Source organism: Mugil cephalus, chromosome 9 (assembly GCF_022458985.1).
Source record: "Mugil cephalus isolate CIBA_MC_2020 chromosome 9, CIBA_Mcephalus_1.1, whole genome shotgun sequence".
Lineage (NCBI taxonomy): Eukaryota > Metazoa > Chordata > Actinopteri > Mugiliformes > Mugilidae > Mugil > Mugil cephalus.
This window is the reverse complement of record NC_061778.1, coordinates 25,790,651-25,815,183: the sequence shown is the minus strand read 5'-3', so window position 1 is coordinate 25,815,183 and position 24,533 is coordinate 25,790,651. Positions and strand designations below refer to the sequence as shown.

The 24,533-nt window shown below is 40.1% G+C and overlaps 1 protein-coding gene across 5 annotated transcripts in view; it reads left to right on the top strand.

Annotated features, from left to right (window-relative positions):
• The window catches only part of LOC125013580 (SPHK1 interactor, AKAP domain containing), a 116,349-nt gene that overhangs the window by 66,793 nt on the left and 25,023 nt on the right, over positions 1-24,533 (top strand). For 3 of the 5 annotated variants that reach the window (XM_047594370.1, XM_047594372.1, XM_047594367.1), the window contains exon 3: positions 23,901-24,003. In XM_047594370.1, the coding sequence (XP_047450326.1) occupies positions 23,901-24,003 (103 nt within the window). Of the gene's footprint in view, positions 1-21,364; positions 21,857-23,900; positions 24,004-24,533 lie in introns of those variants that run through there. The other 2 variants (XM_047594371.1, XM_047594368.1) reach the window with 1 other exon arrangement.

The window sequence follows — 24,533 nt, the reverse complement described above, 5'->3', positions numbered from 1 at the left end:
CATGTAATCATTACTCAGGGGTCTTCGTCTGAAGTATACTAATCAGAAAGAGGGTGGGACTTCTAGCAGCAGGTGTAAATCAGCAATGTTTTTCTCTCTTTTTTTGTCCTGTCTTTATCAGCTGCTCTCTGTTCATGCATAAATAAGTTCACCGTTTAGTGGGACAATGCTCATGGCCCTGTGCCTTCCAGGGATGCTGTCCTCCCTTATTTTACAGGTTTTAGCTTCTCCTTATCCCCAGTATGTCCATTCTAATCCACATAAACGATCTATGTCAATAACAAAATAAATAGAACAGGCCCATTCTGTGCATGAAGCTACAGCTATTACACGAAGCGCTACAGCTGTGTTGAGTCAAACAAAAGGATGTGAGCAGCACTCTCTGTGGGTAGGAGGCAATTTTCTTTTAGCTCTCAGTTTTACAGACTGCGTTGTGGTTTTCATTTCTACACTCTGCTGCAAAATGTTTTCTTCTGTGCAGGAAAAAGAAAACATTGATTTTCAGCAGAAGGGCATAAGAAGTGACTTTGACTTTTCAAGCCAGTGCTGGGAGGTGAGAAAGGCTCAGTTATGAGTGTTGAGCCAACATCACACCTCTCAGTTTGCTACCAGGGTCAAGAAAACTGTTTGGAAAGTGGAGCAGCAGATTAGATGCACTGACCGGGATTTGTTTGTCTGCAATAAAGCTATAAAACACTGGGTTGCTGGGTAAAAATCTGCAACCTTTTCATGGACAATGTCGAGACTGCATTAGATTTGCTGTCACCAGTTGTGTTGCTAGGTCAGTGGAGTGACTGTGGCAAGTGCCCTATTTCCACCATTTCACAATCCTCTCTCATCCACTGTAACCAAGTGCCAGTTTTGGCACCTGTTTGAAGCAGTGGTCACCATCGTGAAGTTGAGAATCTGGAGGTTATGATCTGTTCTGATGGCAAAGGACCTGTACAGAGAAAAAAAGCAGTATTTTTGTCAACCTATGTTTCTGTACCTGTATTTTAAACAAAGTTATTTCATTCTTATTCTTTTATTTTGACTGATGCTTGGCAAGACATCTTGCAGGTGCTGACCACTACATACTGAACTGGAGTGGGGACCAGTAGATTTACATCAAGTTGTTGTACCACGGCATCCCTTTTGTTTGCATCACTTTCACTGTGGTATTATTTTAGTGGGGCATTCAAGGTGCACAGGTTTTATTTTTAAATCATGTAGTACGTGCAAGGTTAGAGAGAACAATATCTGTGAAGGTTAAGTGTGTGGCTTCAAAATCAGAATTTTAAAGCTGTACTCTTAGCTCAGTTTAAGTGGGGTCCTTTCATACATAAGTGAGCTTCAGAGGGCTCCATTGAGGGTTGTGGCGACAGCAGAGGTACAGTACATAGTGCTTTTACGGGAGACTTTATGGTTGTCATTGTAAAAGCAGACATTGAGGAGGCCCATTTTTAGGGGTATTCCAGATTTGCCTGGTTTGTGCTCCTCTGGTGCTTGAGAAGAGTGAAATCGTCAACACTGATCTATAGTGTTTGTGCAGGGTCAGATACATAGATGGACCCATGCCATCTCAACAGACAGTATGAAAGACTGAGCTGTCAGCCAGGTCAGGTTTTCCACATGGAGAAGCAGGAATAATGAGAGGTGGGACTGAAAGTCATTAGAGGCACAGAGGGTCTCTTTTCATACTGATAACTCATAGGCCGCTGGTGAAGTTTGGTCAACATGAGGTGACTGAGGCCATGAGACACAAGTTCTGGAGTGGTGAGTTTTTGTTTCTGGTGAAGTCTATCAGTATGTTTCTTCCTGCTGGTAATTCAACAAGGCGGTTGACTCAGAAAGCAGCCAGTACTCACACACTGGGTAGATGCTTTCAATCACGAATCAAATGAATCAAGGCAAAATGGATAAGAACACACATTGCATAAACATGCCGTGTGGAAACCACACAACAACAACACAGAGACTAGAATGCTTCAGCAGATGCTCTGTGGTTGTAGGGATCAGATGGATGCTCAACATTGTGGTTGTAAGATGCCTGAGTCTTCAGCAATCTGTCTCAACAGCTCTCTGAACACAGGCTGGACCTGACAGGTTTCGAGATACTAAGTATAGAGAAGTGAAAAAAATGTATTGTGAAAAAGAAGAAGTTTTGCACTTTCCCTTGCGCTCTGCTGTATGTTCCCAACTTCTCCTCCCTGTACTTCCTGTGGGTGCTAACCCAATATTGTCCACCTCACTGAAAATATGGAGACAGCATAAGAAGAACCTTGGCCCTTCCATTCTGACCACACTGGTTAAATACCATGCCTTCAAACCTTTAAAACACAGACCCGACATTAAAAAACCTGGCCAAGTAATGGTGTCAGTGGTAGTGCAGAACTGCTAACAGATGGTGTTTTCTCATCTTATGCAGAACTCTTGTCAAAATTGAATCTGCTGAACTCCCGTTTTGTTTCATACACACATGTTCCGCTTGTGGCCTGAATTGGGCTTCAGGACAGTCTACCTCCTAATCCGATATCAGCCATTTTCGGCACCCCTCCTGATATTAACGTCTCTGCTGCAGTGAAGCTCAATGGCTGGTTCTGGCTGATTGGAGACACACCTTACCCCTATCGTATGACCGCTGGGTTAAAGAAGTCCTCTATAACTTGAAACTTAAAAAACTCAGGTTTTCACTCAGTAAAACATCACAAGATATGTGGCACCCCTTCCTGACATTTGGGAACTCCCCTGGCTTGTCTCTGGATTCAGAAGAAAACTCCTCCTATCGCTACACGTATGCCCTGCAATAATGGCTTACTTTTCAAATAAAGTATTTGTTTGCTTCAGACCCGTGTTGAGCAGGATTTTGGGTATGGTTATAATTATAAATTGTTTAGCATACTGGTGTACGACCATGTCTTTGCTGAAAAACCTCAATAAAAAAAGTTTGAGTCCAGAGGTTTCAAGGTGATCAAACTTGCAAATAATGTGATAAACAGTTGAGAACATTGATGCCACTCTTACATCTGTATGAAGCATACAGTATATAAATATGAAGATACAGCTACAGACTGAAAGCGAGGGTAGACAGTATGGCTCTATTTTTTAATTATTTGTTGTTTAATTGTTTTTAATTTAAAACAAAACATGTCTCCTCCTCTAAAGCTCTAATTAACTTTTTTTTGTTTGTTTGTCGTTGCTGACTCTTCTCATCTATGGGGTTGCCAAGCAACTAGCAGGGGGCAGAAAAGTCACCCCTCCAGCCAAGAAATGATCACGCATAACCCTAGTGAAAAAATAAAAATAAATAAATAAGTGCAGGTATATTTTTACACATTTTGCACAAATAGACAACAATACAACATTCTAATAAGCGAGCATGGACTAGCTGCTTCCAACTGCCTTGAGATGTAATTGTGCAGACATGTGATGTGTTTCCAATTGGGGAGGATTTACCTGAAACCCTTCAGGTCAAACAGCATTCTTGAACACTTTGGTACACAAATTACATGACATATTTATGATTAACAAACTTGTATTTGGAATTAATTAAGAAAGAGTTTTCTCAGCTCAGGAAATTAGCCCACCTGAGAAGCATGTGGATGCAATATTTAAAACAAGAATGAGAATGATATCAGTCTATATTATAAGTGTATTTTACAGCTACTCCTACTACTACTCCAAAAGGTTACAGGTCTGTAGGCTGTAATGTGTGAAGCTTATGTTTCATATTTTAGCACCTTCAGATATACAGTATAGAACAATAGTGAATAATAGTAGCTTGGCATGGACACCAAGCTGAATGCTGTTTGTGGGCAAATGGTGAGAATGCATGATGAATCTTTTCTTTTATTTATTTTATTCAGCTTCTTTTGGGATGGGTTTCTAATGCGCTGGCAATGAAAATACAGTTTGGAGATCTGAAGTTAATTTTGACAGCCATTACTGATTTAGTCTTAGTCTTGAGATGAAAATGAAAATCAGTCTTATTTGTATTTTATTCATTTATAACTTTTATACTTTATAGTCTAGTTTTAGTCAACGAAAGTCATTGCATGTTTGCACTTTTAATTATTACATTTAGTCACACTGTATAACACTGACTTTATATGTCATCTTTAGACACAATATTAATTTATAATTCTTACTTTACACCATTTTGAGCTTACATACTGTATGTAGCAAACATTTGAATCCAGTTACCACACAACACTGAACACTTGGATGCAATTCTATATATCCCTCTCCAGAACTGACTGTCGGACAGCTGTGCTGTCTTTGATTCGCTTTGACTGTTGTGCAAAAAACAACATTTATTTTTTCAAACCTCAAATAAAGGTAGGGGATGCAATTTATTTTTGGCATTCATTTGTTCAAATTTGATAATAGCCAATTAGCATATTGTAAGTGTTATGAGAGAACAGTTGACTTCTGTGCCTCCTCCTGGCTGTATTTACAGGTTTACATGTCCCATTGTGAAGGCTCAATGGCGGACTTCTCCATCCTGATGCATTTTATGCATTTTCCTTACACTGACTGGAGATGTTAGTGCTGAAGTCAGGCACACTCTGTACCAGCCTGATCAACGAGCAAAATGTCCAGACGACTGATTTGACCTGTTTTCACGCTGAAAAAGAGCCTGGGTTTAAGCACATTGGTGGGGTAGAGGAGGGAGTGGAACTGCAGCTACATATTGCAGTGTGTAAACGTACCCTGCCTTTAAAGTGCAATAGATGTTCAGAAGCTATACAATGGCTGACCACGTAAATAAATATCTATAAATCATAAATAAATAAATATAAAGAAATCATGTTTTTTGAATGCCAGTTACTCAAATTACATCTTATCATATCAAATAACATTTTAGTCCTGTCTCGTCACGTTACCACAGATTCTATCATTTAATCATCAGACTTTAGCTTTAGCTCTCAATCACAGAAAAAATGCTCGTTGCTGAATATTTTTCATCATCGTTTTCGTTCATGAACACTATACAGAACAACTGTCTTTAGATAGGTAGATAAATAATAAGACAGAAGATGTGACATGTGACATTGTTTATTTATCCCATGTATGGGAAATTTCCTTCTTACAGTAGTGCAGAATTAAGCAAGAATGTATACAAATAAAAACAATAAAAGACAATATCAAATTTGAAAGAATATACAAAATATACAAAAAAAAATGCTAAAAGATAAGCAGTGTAAAAAAGCGTATAAAAAGAAGAAGCGTATAAAGAAGCGTATAAAAAGAAGAAGAACAAGATAGGCTTCCTGTGTGATTCCTGGGTGCTGGTATCTTGGTACTGTTTGGCTCATTCTGGCATCCTGCTAATTCAGCCACATCTCTCAAAGAAGCCAAGGTTTTGATTATGCATGACTTTAAGGCAAGGCAAGACATTTGGATTTATATAGCGCATTTCATACTAACAGACAACTCAATGTGCTTTACATAAAGACAAAGCATTTAAAAATAGCAGCATAAAACATAAAAAATTAACAGAGAAAAGGAAAAAAGTACAAGAAATGAAAAAATATATATACATACATACACATACCTATACACACATACATACATTAAAACACTTTAAAGGACTTATAGTACAGATCCAAGATTATGATTTAAAATGATTTAAAACAGTTCAGCCATAAGCACATGAAAAGACATGTTTTTAACCTGGATTTAAAGGTGCTCATAGTTGGGGCTGATTTGAGTTCTGCTGGTAGTTTGTTCCAGTTGTGTGTATTATAACAGCTAAATGCTGCTTCACTGTATCTGGTTTCAACTCTGTGCTCCACTATCTGACCTGAGCCAGTAGATCTCAGAGCTCTACTGGGTTTATGCTCTGTTAACATGTCATTCATGTATTCTGGACCTAAATCATCCAGTGATTTGTAAACCAGTAGCAGAACTTTAAAATCTATTCTGTAGCCGACTGGGAGCCAATGTAAAAATGAAAACTGGGGTGATATGCTCTGATCTCTTTGTTCTGGTTAAAACTGAGCTGCAGCTGTTTAAGTTACATAAAAATTCACCTGTGTACAGTCGTTATGAATCAGGGGCTATAACGGCCTGATTTTTGTACACTGCTGTAAACTTTTTTTTTTGTTTTGTTTTGTTTTGTTTTTTCCTTCTGTGAAGTTGAGCACTTTACATTGAGGTCCGGTACTTTCTTGTTGCCTTCAGTTTTAAGCCCCGGAGGTTGCTGCACATTCAGAACTAAAACAAAGGTCCGTTTGACATTTTTGCTTGTCAGTAGCAACATAAACAACATAATTAATATTATTCACTACTGCCTGCACTATTCAACCTTCTCTATGATGGAGAGACAGCACGACCATACCAGGACCATGAAATTAAAGCAGTTAAATGGAATTCAGCCATCAGTGATTTTATTTATTTGTTTGTGCTTTTCCTACATGACAAAGGGTCACAAAAAGGTCTTGAATAATACTTCAGAGGTGAAGACCCGCTGTGAAGAGAAAATGAAAATATTTGCCCTTTTTCTCTCATTCCTTCAAAATTGGTCACAATAAAGTCACAGGGATAAAAGGAGCCATACAGTGAAGGGAGTCTCCAGCCAATTTAGTTAAACTACATGTGAGGAAGCTCCATGCACCAGTTGACTGAGACAAACTGTTAGCTTACAGTGTGCAGCCTCTCCCACAGGCATCTGATTCGTGACCTTTCAAATGATTGCTGATTAGGAGCACTCAGCCGCCTCCAGCAAGGAGAGAGGGAACCAAGTAGAGCAGAGGAGAGGTGTAGGAGGGCCTTCCTATCTAAACGTCAGCGTGTGCTGTATTTTCATTCAACATTTGCAGTCTTTCCACCGGGCTGAGCACACACTCTGCTGATAGAAAAGCATCAGTCACTCAGTTAAAGTAGTTCTTCAGCAAACACGGGCTCTTTCACTGCCAGGGTTTTGTCACTGCCATGATAAAGAATGACTAAAACTGCTTCAGTAGATTGCAGTAGCTGTGTGATGTCCTATTACTACATTTAGTTAGTACTGTAAATAGTTATACTGTAAATATTGAATGGTATGCTTTGTTGACTTAAATCTTTAGTAATACTGCTACTAATAGTGGCCAAGGTGATGTGCTTTCATCCCTATACAGTCTCTAGACTGTTCTATTTGTAAATCCAGGGTCTTATTTAGGTGTACATTAATTGGATGTATTGTGCATTAGAAATCCACATGTCCAGCAGTGTCTTTATGCATTTAGTTATATGTACACTTAAACTGTGCACCGTGTACTGCTAAATAATTTGGGATAAAATGTTATGGCCACATGGACATAGTAACCATAATCCATGCGGTCATAGCATTCCCTCCAAAATACAGGATACATGACATAAATCTGTGTCAATATGACTTCTTTACAGGTGCATTGTCTGGAGTAATATGCAAAATATTTGTGGTATCCTAAGCAAATCATGACATGCATGACATTTAGATACGAATGGAATAATGTAAGCAATGAGCCCAGGGTAGGTTGGTGGGGCCAGGACCACAGATGAGAAATATTCAGCTCTGTACATCATAAACATGCAGCCCCAGGTAAAGTCACAGAAAGGTGAGGGGAAGGAGAGATGGAGAGAGACTAGGGAAGAGATGCTTAGTGCATCATGGTAAGGCCCCCAGCAGCCTAGACCTATAGCAGCATAACTAAGGAATGGTTCACGGTCACATAAACCAGCCCTAACTACAACTTTTACCAGAGTAAAGTTTCAAGTTTTAACCTCAAAAGTGGAGCGGGTCTTTGCCTCACAAAGTGAAGGTCTGTCCACAGGAGAGGAGCTTTATGGCTGAGAGCTCTACCTCCCATCCTACAGTGGCTCAGTAAGTAGAGTGGGTCATCCACAACCCAGAGGATTAGTGATTTAATCCCTGGCACATGGATCACATGTCAAAGTGTTGAAAGGTAGAACCATATATAAGTACAAACCCTTTATATCCCTTTGAAGGATATAAATCTGAGAGAAAAAAGAAAAAAACAGACAAATTAATGATATTCAGAATTTTGGCCTGACATCAGGTCTGATGTGGCCTTTTCATTTGAGCTATTTCCTCCTCTGCTTAGTGCACTTGGTTTTGGACACACAGGTCTTAACCTTTGTGTCCGTACATAACTTACATAGGAATGGTGGTTGATGACTGATATCGACCTGTTTTGCTGTCTTTTCCTAGTATAATAGAGTCTCCACAGTTTTCCTTACATTCCTTTACACTGCCATCTTTATCAGATGGGAATGTAACACAAGAAAGAGCATGAACAAATAGAAACAGGCTGGATGTCTGATGAAACAGTGAGGAGGGGGACAGAAAGAGAGAGAATGAGTCCGCAGCAGCGTCTTTCTCCCTCTCTATGGACAGATGTTTCCCTAAGATTAATATTCCCACTCAGAGTTTATCCGTCTGTGTTATCCTTGGACTCGCCAGGTGATTCATGCCTCCTGAGCTGCCACAAAGGCTTTCTTTCCTGTAACCGAGATGTGCACTCTGTCAAAGATTTTAATAAATGATACTGATAAACCCTGTTTGTGGTGACTGGTGGTAAGGCCAGGCTAAAATTAGCCCCCTCACTGAGCGAGCATTGATCTGACTATTTACGCAGGTCGTGCTCCATTCATAGCGTTCGCATTTCTTCATACATTTTTAAACTGTGGAAATCTTTGCCACTAATGCCTCTTCCAGACAAGTCATTATTCACTCATTGCCAGTTGTGGGGACCTCATTCTACACTAAAGTCACTAAAGGGAGCAGCAGTCATTAGAGTTGCCCCCATTCACTGTGGTCTTAATTGATCGCCGATTTGAAAGGTGGCGATGAATTATGAATCAACGTTTCCACTGACGTCTGACCATGCGCCCAGTGTAGCGTTCTTCTTCTCTCAGTGCACAGGTAATTGAGTGGGTTTCAGTAATAAGGTCCGTGATATTGATCTGTGGGAGGTCATTTCCTAGCATGAGAATGGCTGATCAAATTTCAGACATGCCACAGTGTGCACACCTACACTTTTTATGTGTGTCTGTGCAAATGAAAGGGTGATCATACTGTTGTTGAGACCGTGCCATGAACTTTGTAGACTTAAATGTATTACCTTACGTCTCACAATTAAATAAAGTAATAAGTAAATCCATACCCTATTCTTCCGATCTGACTTTTTTTTTTTTAACTTAATTATGTCTGGCAAAGTAGCTGGTGTTGTCGCTTGTCTCTTTACCTGTGAGGTGTGGAAAGCTGAAAGAGGGACAAATGGTACAAGGTAAATCGTAATGGTTTCTCCCAAGTCTCAGGTGATTTAGGATCTGGGACCTTTGCCATTGCAATTTTTTTTTGAGTCTTTCACATGTGCAGGTTAGAAAACCTTTTATCTGGGACTTCTATGTTACCTCTTCAACATCATTGTTTCTGTTACTATGTTTTAACTTTTAAATCACAGAAACTGAGAGCAGTTTAGTGAAACAATGTGTTTAACATCTGTTTTTTAGATTAGCATGGTAACATGGCAACAGTTGCCAAACCGAAGTGCAAATATCTTCTGTGTTATTTCTAAAAGAAAAAAGTGTAATGAAGTAAACTCAATACACTGGCTCACAAACTGGGCAGATTAATTTTCCCTTGATTAGAGATGGACATTGATAAGATTTTATTGATACTGATGCCATTATCGATTCTGCTTATCGGTCCAGTTCTTTATCCATTCCCTTCAGTTTTTCCTGTGAATGTTTGTGGGTTCATCTAAACAGCAGAAACTTTATGGAATTTCTAAACAAGAGATTGTGTAAATAAACTAAAATAGGAAATTGGTCACTCGATTCTGACTAGCTCTGCTCTAGACTTAAAGGTCACATTTACAGAAATATGATTTTTGCGCGTTTAGGCCGACTGTCATAACAGGTTAAAATGTTTTGGTGATTGGAACTGCTCCTTTATGAATCCAATTCCCAGGGACAAATACAGAGCCTGTGTGGTTTCTTTTTTTCCTTTATGTGGACGCCTGGATATGAACACGATGATATCATCGCCTTGGCCCTCAGTGGTGGACTACAGGCTTGTGACGGTGCTGCATCAGATGCCAAATGTTTGTATACAGCGTGCAGGGTTGGTGCCATTCACTGACTATGGACGAACCCATTGTGACATCACCCATGGGATTCTGAACCTGAAAATAAAGCATGCAAAAATTCACCTCCCATACAGTTGTCATGAATAGTGAAATAAACAACTGAGACCCAAACGATTTTTGGGACCAGACTGTAAACATGTTTAGTATTGCTGTAAAGTTGGGCTTTTTAACATTGGGGTCTATGGGGATTTGCTCCCTTTTGGAGCCAGCCTCAAGCAGCCACTTGCAATTTTTTGAAGAGCGTTTTTGAAGCTCCATGTGGAGGCTTCAGTTGTGGTATTCTTGACAGTGCCTTACACCATCTAAGTCACAGCTAATCAAAAAATGGAAAATCAGTGGAGCGTGAGTGGAGGTGAGGCAGACAGCTAGCGACTTCTAAAGGTTCCAACCTGTCAGACAGAGCAGCCACTCCCTTTATAATGCATAACATTGATATACAGTCACCAGCCATTTTATTAGGTACACCTTGCTATTTAAAGGTTGGACCCCTTTTGCCTTCAGAACTGCCTTAATTCTTCATGGCATACTTTCAACAAGGTATTGGAAACATTCCTCAGAGATTTTGGTCCTTGTTGACATGATAGCATCACACAGTTGCTACAGACTTGTCTGGCATCAACAACCACATCACGTTCTTCCCCATTCTGATGCTCGGTTTTAACTTCAGCAAGTTGTCTTGATCACTTCTACATGCCTAAATGCATTGAATTGCAGTCATGTGATTGGCTGATTAGCTATTCGTGTTTTGTGAAGTTGGGTATTTTAACATTAGGTCTGTGGCTTGTGACAGTGGCTTTTGGAGTCAGCTTCAATGGGAAATGTGGGGAATTGCATTTTTAGTGCTTCTGCATTGCCTTAAAATTTTCAGCCCTGGACATTGCTGCCTGGTGTTCCTGGGGTTAATGTCTCAAACTTGCTAATCAAAAAGGCTGTTTGATGATCCCTCTTTTTTGTGTGGTTGCTATTAATAACATATTAAATATATTATTCAAGTCAAATTGTGATATTCAACACAATATATAGTAGTATGTATATATTTTATAGTCTCATTAATGTCTTTAGAAAGATCTGACATTATTTGCAAACCCTAATATCATCAACACTAGCTCATTAGGATATACTGTTAGCTTTTTGAAATCTACCACTCTACACTAATTATCATTACCACATGTCCCTCATATTTGGCCGTGGTCTATTATACAAACCCTTAATTAGAGAAACCCTGCCTTCTTTCACTGCACTTATACATGCACCACAGACGGCATAGTTAACCTTTTAAAGAGGGCCCTTTGTCTCCCCATAATCCTCAGTGGTTGTTATTGTACATAGTGCACCCTAATTATGGCATGGCCTTGACCGACACTGAGTCTGTTACCAGTAAGAACCAATAATTGAATTGTGGCATCAAAGCACCTGGTATGCCATTTGTTCTCCATGTTAATTGTGAGTGTTAATTAAGTTCCCTCTCTGCAGTGCTTACTCCCCTCTACGTATGCACAAAGTGTCACACAGCAAAGTCAGACCAATAATAGGCAAACAGGTTTGCACCCTTGGTGACCACCACACGCTGGCTGATTAAAAATAAACAAAGAAATCAGATTCCTTTCAGCTGTTTTTCAATGTTCTGTTTTTCACACTAAGTTGAAGGGGTACTGATTTCCATGTCCATTTCCAGACTGTGTGTACCGCATCATGGTCAATTAGACAGTATTCGACACTGAGGTAACCTGATGTAGCAAGACTCTTATCGGCATAAGAAACTGGAACCATCACATTAGGATTTCATTACTGGCAGCGTTTCAAAGCAGTACGGAGAAAGAAATACCTCTGCACACAAATGAATAGTCCTACAAGCAGTCAGAGCGTTAGGGTCTGCGTAGGGTCTGGGCTCAAACTGATGCAGGAGTATAAACCGAACATAATAAAATTTCATGTTAAAATCGCCATTGGTAACTTCATAAATATCAGAGGAGTATCAGCACAGTATATATAGATAGTATTATAAGTCTATAGTATGTATAGATAGTATTTTTTATAAGAATAGAGTAGACATTATCACATCATTTAATAATAATGATGCAGAGATAGTTTTTCGTTGCAGGTTATTGATGACTTTTTTAGAGAGGGATTTTTGTAGTTATGATCATCGTCACTGTAAGATAAAGACAGTACCCATAGATACGGTATCCTATTAATCTGTCGTACAACATGTGTGTTCTTTGTCAGCATTTGTATGTCTTCTCTGCAAGATTAAAGGATCTGAAAAAGTAAGAAGGCCATTTCTCTGCCATGTGAGGAAGATTAAGGAGGACAGGCGCTAATCAACTGCCAAAGGGAGGCGAGGGGATGAATAGAGAGAGTACAAGGAGGATAAAAGAGGATAAAAACTAGAAAAGAGAAAGAGAGGGAGAAAATTCCAGATAAGGGGAGAAAGATTATATGTTTAACCTGCTGCTCACATTTTCAGTAATCTTTGCATTACTATTATCTTTAGTGATTAAACAGTGAAGACAATTACTTCTAAAACATATTTTATATTCTCTCCACCAAGGCTAAATCTAAAAATGGGTAAATTTCCTATGTATGCATGTGCTGACATTTTCATTTCCGTTAAATGCAATTTATTATTTATTATATTATAAACCAGCAGGCCTGTCACTGACTTGGCTCAAACAAGGCCACCGGCCGTGCCAAGCCCAAACCTGCAGGTGTCCTCCCAGCATCAGACCGGAACCTCAATCTGTCACCACTACCAACTCCCACTGTTGTACATTACTGCTTTTTGCAGCTAGCACTACCTCTCCTGTCACCCTCCATCTCTCACCAGCCTTCAACAGTCCCTCTGACAGACCTTTAGTGCCTTGAGAGCATCTCCCGCGGCCACTCAAATCCCCTATATATCCTTATTCCTACTTTCGAAATCTTTCACTTAATCCGTCTAGCTTTTCAACAGCATGCTCAATACAATACATGCTATGCATTAACACAACTATGTTATGAGTTTCTTCGTACCTTTCTGGGTTCACAATGTTGTGTTGCTTACTAGGCATTAGTAATACATCAATAATCACATAAGCAATGTCAAGGAATTGCAGAAGATTACAGTTCGAAATGTGTGGCCTCTGTTCTAAAATTAAGATTGGTGATAGCTGATTTTTACACTCACTAAACTCCAGATGCAACACATCATGCAAGAAGAACACACCCAAAAGGATCCTTTTTGAACTGGACCCTTGGAGCAGTAGTAGCTCAGCTTCATTTTATGAAACAATTTATAGATATAGAAGTGAGAAGCATTGGCAAACCAAGGTAAAACAAACAAAACTAAATATATAATAGGGTGAAATTGTGTGTTGTACTGACAGCCTTGTGTGTGGTATAATATTTACACTGGATAGTTCTGCAGTACATAGAAAATAAGGAATGATCAAACAGCAACTGCTGATGAAGAAACTGGACACTTGAAGCTGGATCTGAAACCAAATTAGTCCTCATTAATAATAATATAAGTGATACTGCATTCGCCCCATCTTGTTTGTTTACACAGTAGTGTGTACAGTTGGAGCAGTGGACTGCAACCTCAAATAGACTGTCCCTGGGTGCTTGCTCAGGACAGCCATGGATGGGCCCCCTCGGACCAGTGCCACAGATGGTATTAAAACTTTGACGTGATTTGAACACGCAACCTTCTGATCTGTCAGATGCGCTACCTTTGCGCCACGAGGTCCTGTGAGATCCATTAACCACCTAATTTTAATCATTGATGGCAGCTCACCTATTTAAAATATATTAAGATTTTTAAGATGATGTATTATTGAAGACATGACCACTTTGAGTGACAGGTTTACAGCTCTGTGCCACCCTCCTTTAGCTCCTGCTAACTGCTAAGATGGTGACAGCCAGAGCTGCCACACTGAGCTTCAAACTGCTTTTCAGGTAACCTACAGATAAAGTCACTGAGGTCTTATGTACAGTGTACAATCCATGTACAGTATACAGTATACAGTATACAATCAATGAGGAAATAATTGAAGGAAACAAATAACATGTTTCATCACTGTTAACATATGTTTACACAGCAGAAACTGTGATTAGAAATGTCTGTAGAGACATTTTTGGATCAGACTCTACATATCAGCACAAAATAAACATCGCTCCATGAGACTGACAGTGACAGCTGTTTTGTTTTGATCCTTTGAAAAGTAAATACAAAATCTGAATTTATTTAATACATCTACAAAATAATTGCTGTAAACTTGTCCATATAGTTATGTTTTGGGCCTCTTGCTCTGTGTGTACCCAGAAATGAGCTAACATACCTAACACTCATGCAGCAAATCCAGTCCTCCATCCATCATTAACCTTTTCATGTGATTATAATGATCAGGGTTTCATAATCATAATTTTCTATTATGATGAGAACACAGGTGGAAAAGAAGATAGATGGAAAGGTTAAACAAAAATAATGTGGAATCAGTGAAGTGCATGAGGCCAGTGATTACTCTGATTAACAAGGCCATTAACTTAATGCTTCCTAGAACTCACTGTCAGCTCATAAATGCTGCCTTCCCTGCACCTTACCCTGTCTAATGGTGACATATGTGTGAATGTGCCTTGGGGGAAGTTCTTCTTACCTTATATCCTTTAAAATTAGGGCAGTTTTATTTCTCACTAAAGTAAGGACTGGGTGTACCCAGCAGCTGTCATCGATTGTAATGGCACAGTCAAGTGGTATCCTGATCCATCCCAGTTATCTAGAACAGACCTGTGTCCAGTTTCCTATGGCCTATGACTGACTGTGTCAGGCCTCAACTTTACAGTAGATTTTGCTGAGAAAGAGAAACTGACCAGCGATCCTCCTGTGGCTGTGGTCAAGACCATTCAGAGCACATAGGATCTACATCAGTTTGTCAACTGTGCAAGTCTTTCACTGTCAGACTGCTTTCCTCTGAATGAGTGGTTGATCTCTAACCTCTACTACTTGGTCTGATTACAGTCATGCATGTGTTGGTTGACTTTATGGTGGCTTTATTCAGTCAAAACCAACCAGTCTAAGTTAACTGAAGGTAATGCCTCTGATGAGTAGAGACATAAATAAAAAAATAAGTAGTCAAAAGCAGATTTTGTCTTTGTCTATCTTTTTTGACAGCCAAATGAAGTGACAACTTTGCACACTGAAATTTACCAAATACAAAAAGTATTCTATTGAGTTGATTGCATAAAATGCAATGTAACAATACTATGTAATGTAATTACTACAATTACATTACATTTTTCTTTTTTTTTTTTTTACATTTGCAGTGGGATGCAGTTATCTGTTATTACATAGATGTGAGAAGGTTTATTCCCAGGTTTTCAACACACTTCCTCACTGAGGCAAATTGTGGTTTAATGTCAAGCCAGCTGAGGCTTTACTTAATGCCAGCCAGAGGACTGGATTGTCTTCCCCACCCTTAAATATAATAATCTGCAGTTTTTATTCTCATATTCAGAAGCTTCACATGGCTCACAGTAATTTGCAACAATTCATTGGCAGAACTTCAATTAACTTAACAGTTAATTCATCGCTGTGTTAAAAGGGTTGTATAGTAGTTTCTGAATATTGTGGTTCTTTAATTTACAAGACAACGTGTGTAGTAATGTACAGTGTGTGGTCTGTGTTTACTATAAGGACTGTGTACTTTCACTGTGAACCCACAGGCCTGACAACTGCACAGATGAACTCTTTGCACTTAACTCAATCTATAAATATCTTTCCGCGTCACAATTGCTCAGATTCATCATCGCATCTTCTCCTCTTGCCTCACTTTCCTCCTCTCATGTGACATACTTCTGGTTTTCAGTCTGTCATGAAATTAAAAATACACCCATTGTGAAAGCCTGTACAGTGAAAGCCTGTACAGCAGCTGATTCACTTTTCATTGGTTTTTACTCCCAGCTTCTTCAGACGTTTCCTCTCTGCTGATGAGAGCAGCCCGCTCTTTCATCTCCACTTCAGTTGTTCTTCCATCTTTTATTTGAAGTGCGCAGCGGATTAGTTCTTCCCCTGAAAAGCCTTTTGGATTAAGATGTGTGGAGGGCAATTGAGAGGATGATGAAAAAGAAGAGGAGGTTGAGAAAAGGAGAAAAGAGGAAGACAAAAAGGAAGATAAGGAGAAGAAAGCAAGAGGAAGTGGTGCGAGAAGCAACGCGGGAAACAGTGAAGAAATCATATGAAGAAAGCCTCATATTTACAGGAGTAGATTGGATTCCTGTCAGTGTTTGGTATTTAACATCTGTGGTGCTTCATGTGCAACAGTTTGTGTTCTGTTTCTTCTTGGTTAACTGGTTATCTTTCATGCGTCTGTTGGCTCCATTGAAAAACACAAAACCTGACACGCTGTTGCTACGCAACTGTTTAAAAATGTTTAAACAAGTTCTGAACCCCTGCGATCTTCTGCTGGAATATTTCAGTGTTACAATCTTGAAAACCATCAGCACCTGGCATGCTGAGCCAGATTTTGAACACAAAATCTGAGAATCTGTTACTGGAATAATGTATCCAGATAAATGCCACATACTGTAAGGAGCACCGAGTAGAAAGGCAGATGACGTTTGGTTGCCTTGTAATTTCATAACGATCCTCTTTCTCTCCAATCTGACACATCAGTAAAACCACAGGGAATTTAGGCAAATGTGAGGATTCAAGCAACATTGGCAAGGGACAGACCGTGATGGCTGGATGACTGGGTCAGATCTCTGAAATGGCAGGTCTTGTGTAGTGTCCATGGAATGCAGTGGTTTGTTCTGAAGGCTCATTGATGTGCGTTGTTAGTGAAGGCTGGCCCCTGTGGTACAGTCCCACAGAACTGTTATTGTGGGTTGACCTGAAGAACGCGACATAGAGTTCATGGTGTCAGCTTGACCTCCAGTTTTCCCAGATTTTAAGGCTCATTTAAGCGTAACCTATGTACGTAGGATGCACCAGTGTGTGTCATTTATGCTCTGTAAAAACTATCAGCGGTGTGTCTTTTTCACCAGTCTGGTTAATTCACCAAAATTTTGCTGAAGATGACTCATACAAATGTTTGTCTCTGTTCTCAGTTAACCTTTTCTACAATCAATTTGAAAATTGTGGACATAGAGAAGAGAGGAAATACTAAAGCAGAAATACGCTAGTACCAAGCGCACCAATCACTGCTCTTACATTCTGTGTGGCATGTAGTTACATCACCGCTGCATGATGGACACTTGCACATCAAGCATAGCTACGTGGAAAAAGAAACAAAAAAGAACATGATACCAACAGTAAAATCTGGTGGTGGTGGTGTGATGCTCTGGGGCCGTTTTGCTGCTTCAGGATCTGGAAGACTTGCGATTGTGATGGATGGAACCATGAACTATGCTGTCTACCCAAAAATCCTGAAGGAGAATGTTCAACCGTCTGTTCATGATCTCAAGCTGAAGTGAACTTGGGTTCTGCACCAGTACAAAGATCCAAAACACACCAGCAAGTCCACCTCTGAATGGATGAAAAAGAACAAAATGAAGACTCTGGAGTGGCCTAGTCAAAGTACTGACCTGAATCATATTGAGATGCTGTGGCATGACCTTAAAAATGAGGTCCACACTGGAAAACCCTCCAATGTGGCTGAATTACAACAATTCTGTAAAGGCCAAAATTCCTTCATGGTGCTGGAAAAGACTCACTGCAAGTTTCACAAACACTTGATTGTAGTTGTTGCTGCTAAGGGTGGTCCAACCAGTTATTAGGTTTAGGGGGCAGACACTTTTTCACACAGGGCCATGTAGCTTTGGATTTTGTTTTCCCTTAATAATAAAACCCTTCATTTAAAAACTGCATTTTGTGTTCACTTGTGTTCTTTGACACATAAGTATATAATATTTAAATTTGTTTGATGATCTGGAACATTTAAATGTGACACATGTAAAAAAGAAATCACTGTATAAGTCATATAGGATCTTATGATAAGGAATTGTTGCCAAATCCCACAATACTCTCAGGGGTCTAGAGTCCATCCTTTAATAAGTCAGAGCTATTGTAGGACCTACCCCAAATTAGACAGGTGATCTAGAAGAGTCTTGCTACAGACTCCAACAAAGTGACCAGAGGTGTTGTGTACTGGATGACTGTGAGGGTGATGGCATACCCAAAAACATTAAAGAAGGGAAACTGGACTTGTAGAGTTAATATCTATTTGTCCATTAATGTCTAATGTATATAGACATTAACAGACATTAGTTGTCCCAGCTTATGGTCATGACAAGGCACTAGTCAAGCATATTTCTGATGTTCCTATTTAAACCTCTCAACTTCCCACCAGTCCCTCAGAACTGAAGAAGCTACTTGGATGAGTGGCTAAATGTCTTCAAGGCTGTCTTCAAGAAAGTCTCCAGGTGCTTTCGGATGTAAAGAATGGTGTTCAGACCCAGAAATTTAGAATTCTATCTCTCCAAGTCATGTTTTTCTGTGCTGACCAGCATGTTCATTGTAACTGTTAACAATGACCTTTCAACTGATTACCAATAAAACTCAAAACTGTTTATGAGCTGACTTTACATTTATAAAACAAGGTGTCATATGAAACATTCCATATATTCTTTGGTGCAATACGTTGCTTAAAAATAATCTGTGGCGTTTGTGTTGTTACTGGTATACAGTACTTCATGCTCTTAACTCTGATCCTATGTCTATATTTAGACAGTGCAGGTGATAGAGGGGATTGTGATGATGTTCTATTTGGGTCACCTTATAAGGTCACTCGTGCACACCACCAGACAGCAGTATCTGCAGTGATGCAGGGGTTTAATTTCTGCCAAAAAAAGACTACATTTCAGTTCCATTAGTTCCACTTCATATATTTAGTATCTCCTGTGTACGTTTACTACATTTCCTACATTTTATTGCAGGTACTAGTTGCTTGATCAATATTGCAACGATTAATAAAACAGACATTTTACTTGTTTTTGTGTGTTGGATGCGTCATAAATATTTAATCATTGCCCAGTGCTGCAGTAGAGTGTGCTCACATACAGGCATTAGCATACATGTATGCTTGGAGAGTCCTTTACTGGCAATGGACATCCCATCAATACCCTTGTGTGATGGTTGGGGTATTTACACACAGAGTAAAGGAGGGGAATGTGTTTCTACTTAGTCTGTGTTCTCGAAACACACATCACCTTCAAAGAAACAAACAAACAAAAAAGATTATTCATCCTGATGTGTCTGGCTGAGGTGAATCTGAAGCTTCCTTACCTTTCTGACCATTAAATGTATTCTGTGTTGTTTTAAGCTATAGAGCAGTAGCTGTATGAGTTATATTTTCATATGATAAAAACTATTAGTCTGCATTATAGTACATTCTGCTTTCTTAGCAGCTCATTGCAAAGATTTATTTTAAAAAAGATTGAGCTGGAAAAAATTGCTTTACTCAGTTGAGATGCATGAAATTAGATGGTGGAGTCCATAACCATGAGAAGTGCTGGCTAATGCAGGACTGCTGCTATTTATATCCCAAGAGGAGAGAAGAGATTTGGGTGAAACTAGCTGAGCAAGACAATTTTGTTAATGAATGTCTTTATTAACTAAAAAAATAAATAAATAAATAAATAAAAATGTATTCAGCCAAATAACAAGTAAAGCCTAAGAGCTGTTGCATCACTACCATCTCAGAGATTGGCTTTTGATATCGTTAAAGTTAAAGGAAAAGCAAATGGCATCTAGAGGGAGACAAATCACATGGTGGCTGATAACAGCATGAAAGAATCTATTTTCTTTGAGCATGAGAAGCATTCCCTTTGGCGGGAATGATCCTTTCAAGAGTGAAGATATACTCTTTGGCCACCATGCCAATCCATAAAAGCTTCATTTCTCTCCCTCCCTCACACAAAGAGACTCACAAATATAGAGAGCAGATCTCATCAGGACCCCCGCCTGTCTTTAATATCCACCATTTCCCCCTCATTTTAGTCTTCTGACATTATTCTCAGTGGGATAAGATTGAACTGAAGGTCACTGCTTCTTTTACCCCATCAGATTTCTGGTGACCCTCCTAATGGATCAAGGAAGCAAATGTTACCCAAACCATAAGACAGAACCCATAACATAGAGAAAAGAGAGATATTACTTGCAATGGTCTATTACTGCTGCCAAGAACATGGAGGTAATGTCTGTCTCAACTGACAATTGGGATTTTTTTGTGTGTGTGTGCTTGATTATTTTTTATTATTATTGTTTATTTTTTATTTGGTATATATGTGTAATAGTGACAGATATGGCTACTGGTAATAGTGGTAAGATTCCACTAAACTGTTTACATGGAGGAAAAGGTCCACTAATATTTATTTGTGTGCCCCAAAACATCAATCCTCAAAGAATTGTTAAGTTCTGTCCACTGTGGAGCTCTGGATTTGTCAGACATTATCGTTATCCTGATGTATCCTAACCCCCAAAATTTGCCCCTGGCAGACCGAGATGGACACATTTTTCAGTTCTTTCTCCAGCTTCATTCATCCTCCCGACAGTTTTGATCTGCTTATCGTTTTTGGTACCTCCATGTTTCTGTATCTTCCAGAAACTTAATGTGATGTTCACACCATGTGGGGCAGCAAGCCCAACAATCAGATCAAGTTTTTATTTGGTTATTGGGAATTAATATTCCTCTGTTGAATAGATTAATAAAGTTTTACATCACACCTCAGTCTGATTAAAAATTCCCTCCAGTCTGTTTTGGTTAAAGTGCTGACATTTTTCTTCAGCCAAGGCTATTTCTCTGATCATTAGTGGAACACTAGTATCCTGTAACCACAACAACTGGCATTTCTCATTTTTGTTTATTTATTTCTTAATTTTCTCAATTATCATGCTAACAACACAGTGTCAGAGGGCAGTGAAAAAAAATAAAAAAGAACACATGTGAAATGTGTTGACCGATGCTTCTTTGTGTGATCACTGAGGCCAGCTAAGAGAGAGCAGCCATAAAATATGTTACACTGGCCTCATGTGCTAACAAGAGATGGAGCACCTGCTACTACAAGGAAGAAACAATTCGAGTGCAAAGGCGATGTATCCGGATGTATACCAAAGCCTGAATTCTTACCCATATTTACAGATCATGTGACTTAGTCACAGTCGTTTGAGATGAAATGGATTCATATATTGGTATTCTCTATAGCTCATGCGTTTCAATTGTCCCATTCCATTGTCACTGATCAATACACGCATTACGCATGTCTTAGAAAAAGGTCCTTATACTGGAAGTGGCCAATTTAGGTCCGTTTAGATGTGGTGAACTGGTAGCAAAACAACTACAGCGCATATGCATGTCTGTCTGTTTATAAACGCGCGCGCGCGCGCGCAATGCCCACAGCCATATCCAAACCCAGCCTGCGTCGTGCTGCTCATTACGTTTGATCTATGCGGAGCTCCTGCCTGCGTCTTCACACGGCACTTGGCGGACAGACGCGCAGAACAGGCGGTGGAGTGCTGCTGCTGCTGCTGCTGCTGCTGCTGCTGATAGGTCGTCACAGTCCTCATCCAGTCGCGGTGAAACAGTCTGGCATTCCTTCAGTGCTCGGACGGAGATGCGCATCTGGACCGAGGGTGTCCCGGGGACAATAACGCGTCGAGGAGCTCCGCTGTACTTGTCCTTCTGTTCCCCACAGAGGAAATAATCACACGGGTTCAGGACTATTTTTGTTGGAATGGCAGGCGCAAAGTGCCTTCTGAAAACGCCGAGGTAAGACGCACTGATAACTACTCCGGAATCTTGTCGATCAGCGTACAGACGCACATTCCCAAACAAAACCTCCGTGTCTCCACAATTTATCCTTCCTTTAATTGGGTGCCTGGTGTTCAGAATCAATTGCTTTTGTTGCATCTGTGTTAAAACTTATTTTTTCTATTTGCTATTTTTAGGATATATTTATTTTTAGACAAAAGCACTGGAACAAACCGATGTGCCAAAGAGCCATATCTTTTGTACTGATTTTAGACTGAGGTACAGTGTGTATTTATTGTTGGAAGGCGCACTATGCATGCTGCGAGGCACCAAAGCTGCTTCCACAGTACAGGCTACTGTCAGTATCGTGGAGTAAACAAGATGTTTCAGTTTGCCTGGTCTGACGGATCGAGGTGGTTGGCAGTCATGTTTCCCACGTAAAAATGAATCTGTACACGTAAAAATAAGTTTTATCCCTCTATTTCGTGTTGGCTAAGCTCAAATGAAAAGCTTTCAGCGAACCTTACCTTGCCGAATTAGTTATTAAGTTAAATCCGCCAAAAGTTGTTGGTTTGTAGATCAGTAAACTGGCCACTTCGCCTTAGGAATCCTCAACCACACACAACAAATCACAGCAGCGGACCGGGTTCTGAAACGACATAAAAAGCAGTCATTCCAGGGGTTAATTCTGTCCTCACGTCTGGTTGATGCCGCCGGGTACCCAGGGCCCCAAGGAGCACGAGAGCGCGCCAACCTATCAATCATCCCTGCGTCGTGATAGGAAGATGGTTAAACGCAAAGATTAGAAAGGAGGCCGTGCGTAACAAATCTATTCAGCAGTTCAGTTAGTTTTCACAAACATTATTCCGCTTATGCACAAAAAGTACATTGATTTGGGGGTTCTTTTTTTCTTTCTTTCTTTTTTTTTTTTAGTTTTTCACCTTTATTTATTTATTTATTACATTGCATCTCTTCTAGTTTTCTGCATGCCTCTGACAAATCACGGCAGGATCAGTGCCTCCCTCTCTCTCTCTTCTGTATGTGCGTTTGTGTGTGTTTGATGCCTTGCAGACATATTTGCCTATTTAAAGCGCATCATATCCACTTATCTCCAGAGTGCTTTTTTCCCCTCTGTCCCGTGTGTCCAGCCGTTCACATCCAACACACTTTGACACAATTATTTACATCAGTCATGGTCTCTAAATCCAAAAAGATACAGTTGAGTAATTCCTTAGGGCCAGCAAAATGGGAAGCTTTTAATTTGCTTTGAAGTATGTGGATTATAGGGGGGAAGGCAACTGTCTCTATTTAAATATGCATCTCCAGCCTCTTCATTTTCCAAATTGATCCTCATTAATGCCATTTCAGATAAGCTTCGATTTGACTTATCTCGGTGAAAGCACGCACAGAGGATAATGATGCTCTTCTGTGATTTTTGAGTTGGCCATGTTGTTCATAGCCTGACAGACATCCCCGCCACTACGGCTTATTGAATAATTTTGTCTCATGCAGCAACTGAAGGTCACATGTTGTATTTGCCTGTTCGTCTTGCTACAATCATCCGTCCTCGTCGCAGTGAATGTCAGATTTCTGCAACCGCCTGTGATGTTTTGGAGTCTGAGGCATGAGTGTAATTATACATTTCATGCAGAGAAAGCAGATTTCACATCCGTGTTGTCTTATCAGTTACATAATAAAAAGGTTATGATATTTAAAGACGAATACCTTAAACCCGTGCGTAAATTATGAGTCATGTCCGCGTGGTTGGCCAGAACCGAGGCATCAGAAACTGTCTTGATCTTGTCTTGTTATCATAGGCAGGAATTAAGGATTTAGCACACAATGCTGAAATAATTCTCCTCTCTGACAAAAGCTGTCACCTCAATTCACTGGAAATGTGCCACGGCTCGACATATGAGCAAACGTGACAGCCAATGGGCCGCTCCAGTCAGAGAGAGGATAAGCAGTCCTCACCGGTTCCACATTTTTAAAAAGTGGAGTGTTGCGCGCTTGATGAAAACTTGCTCTGACAAAGTTAACTCCGTGCCCTTTTGCCTTGCAGTAACTTCCAGTCGTCTGCCATGTTTGAAGGCTCAGAGTCTGTGGAGGTGGAGGGAGGCAGCACAGAGAGCACTGTGGCCTCATCCATCAGCGCCTGTAAGAAGGTAAAAACACAGCTTTCTAATCGCTTCTCAGCTACGGTTTGGTGACGCTCTCTTTTGATGTGACTGTGCACCTGTCATATTTCTGTTTATCAATTTGTATGTTTCCGGCAGTGTAAGAAATGTTCATTTCCTTCTCCTCCTCTGGGTGCCAGCGACACCCAGGGGTTCTGTAATAAAAGGAACAGCCAGGCCCTTAGGTCAGCCCAGTAGATTTATAATCTCCCAGTGCCACAGAGACAGGAGGGGAAATAGTACAGATCAGTGGGCTGAGGTGGAGGCTAGATTGAATTTCCTTTTAAAGTATGTGTGGGTCTGTTTATGTGTGTGTGCGTGACTGTACTTTATGTACGTGTGCTGGAGGACTCGCTCATTGGCGCTCCTAATTAGCCTACCACTCATGATCTTAACTGACTTCCACTCGAGTGTCCTGCAGAGACATGAGGTGACGTCTCTCTCGTAATTGGGCCTCCGGCTCCACTGACCTGCACTAGCAGCCTTTCATCTGATCACTCCCAGTGAGATCAGCTGAA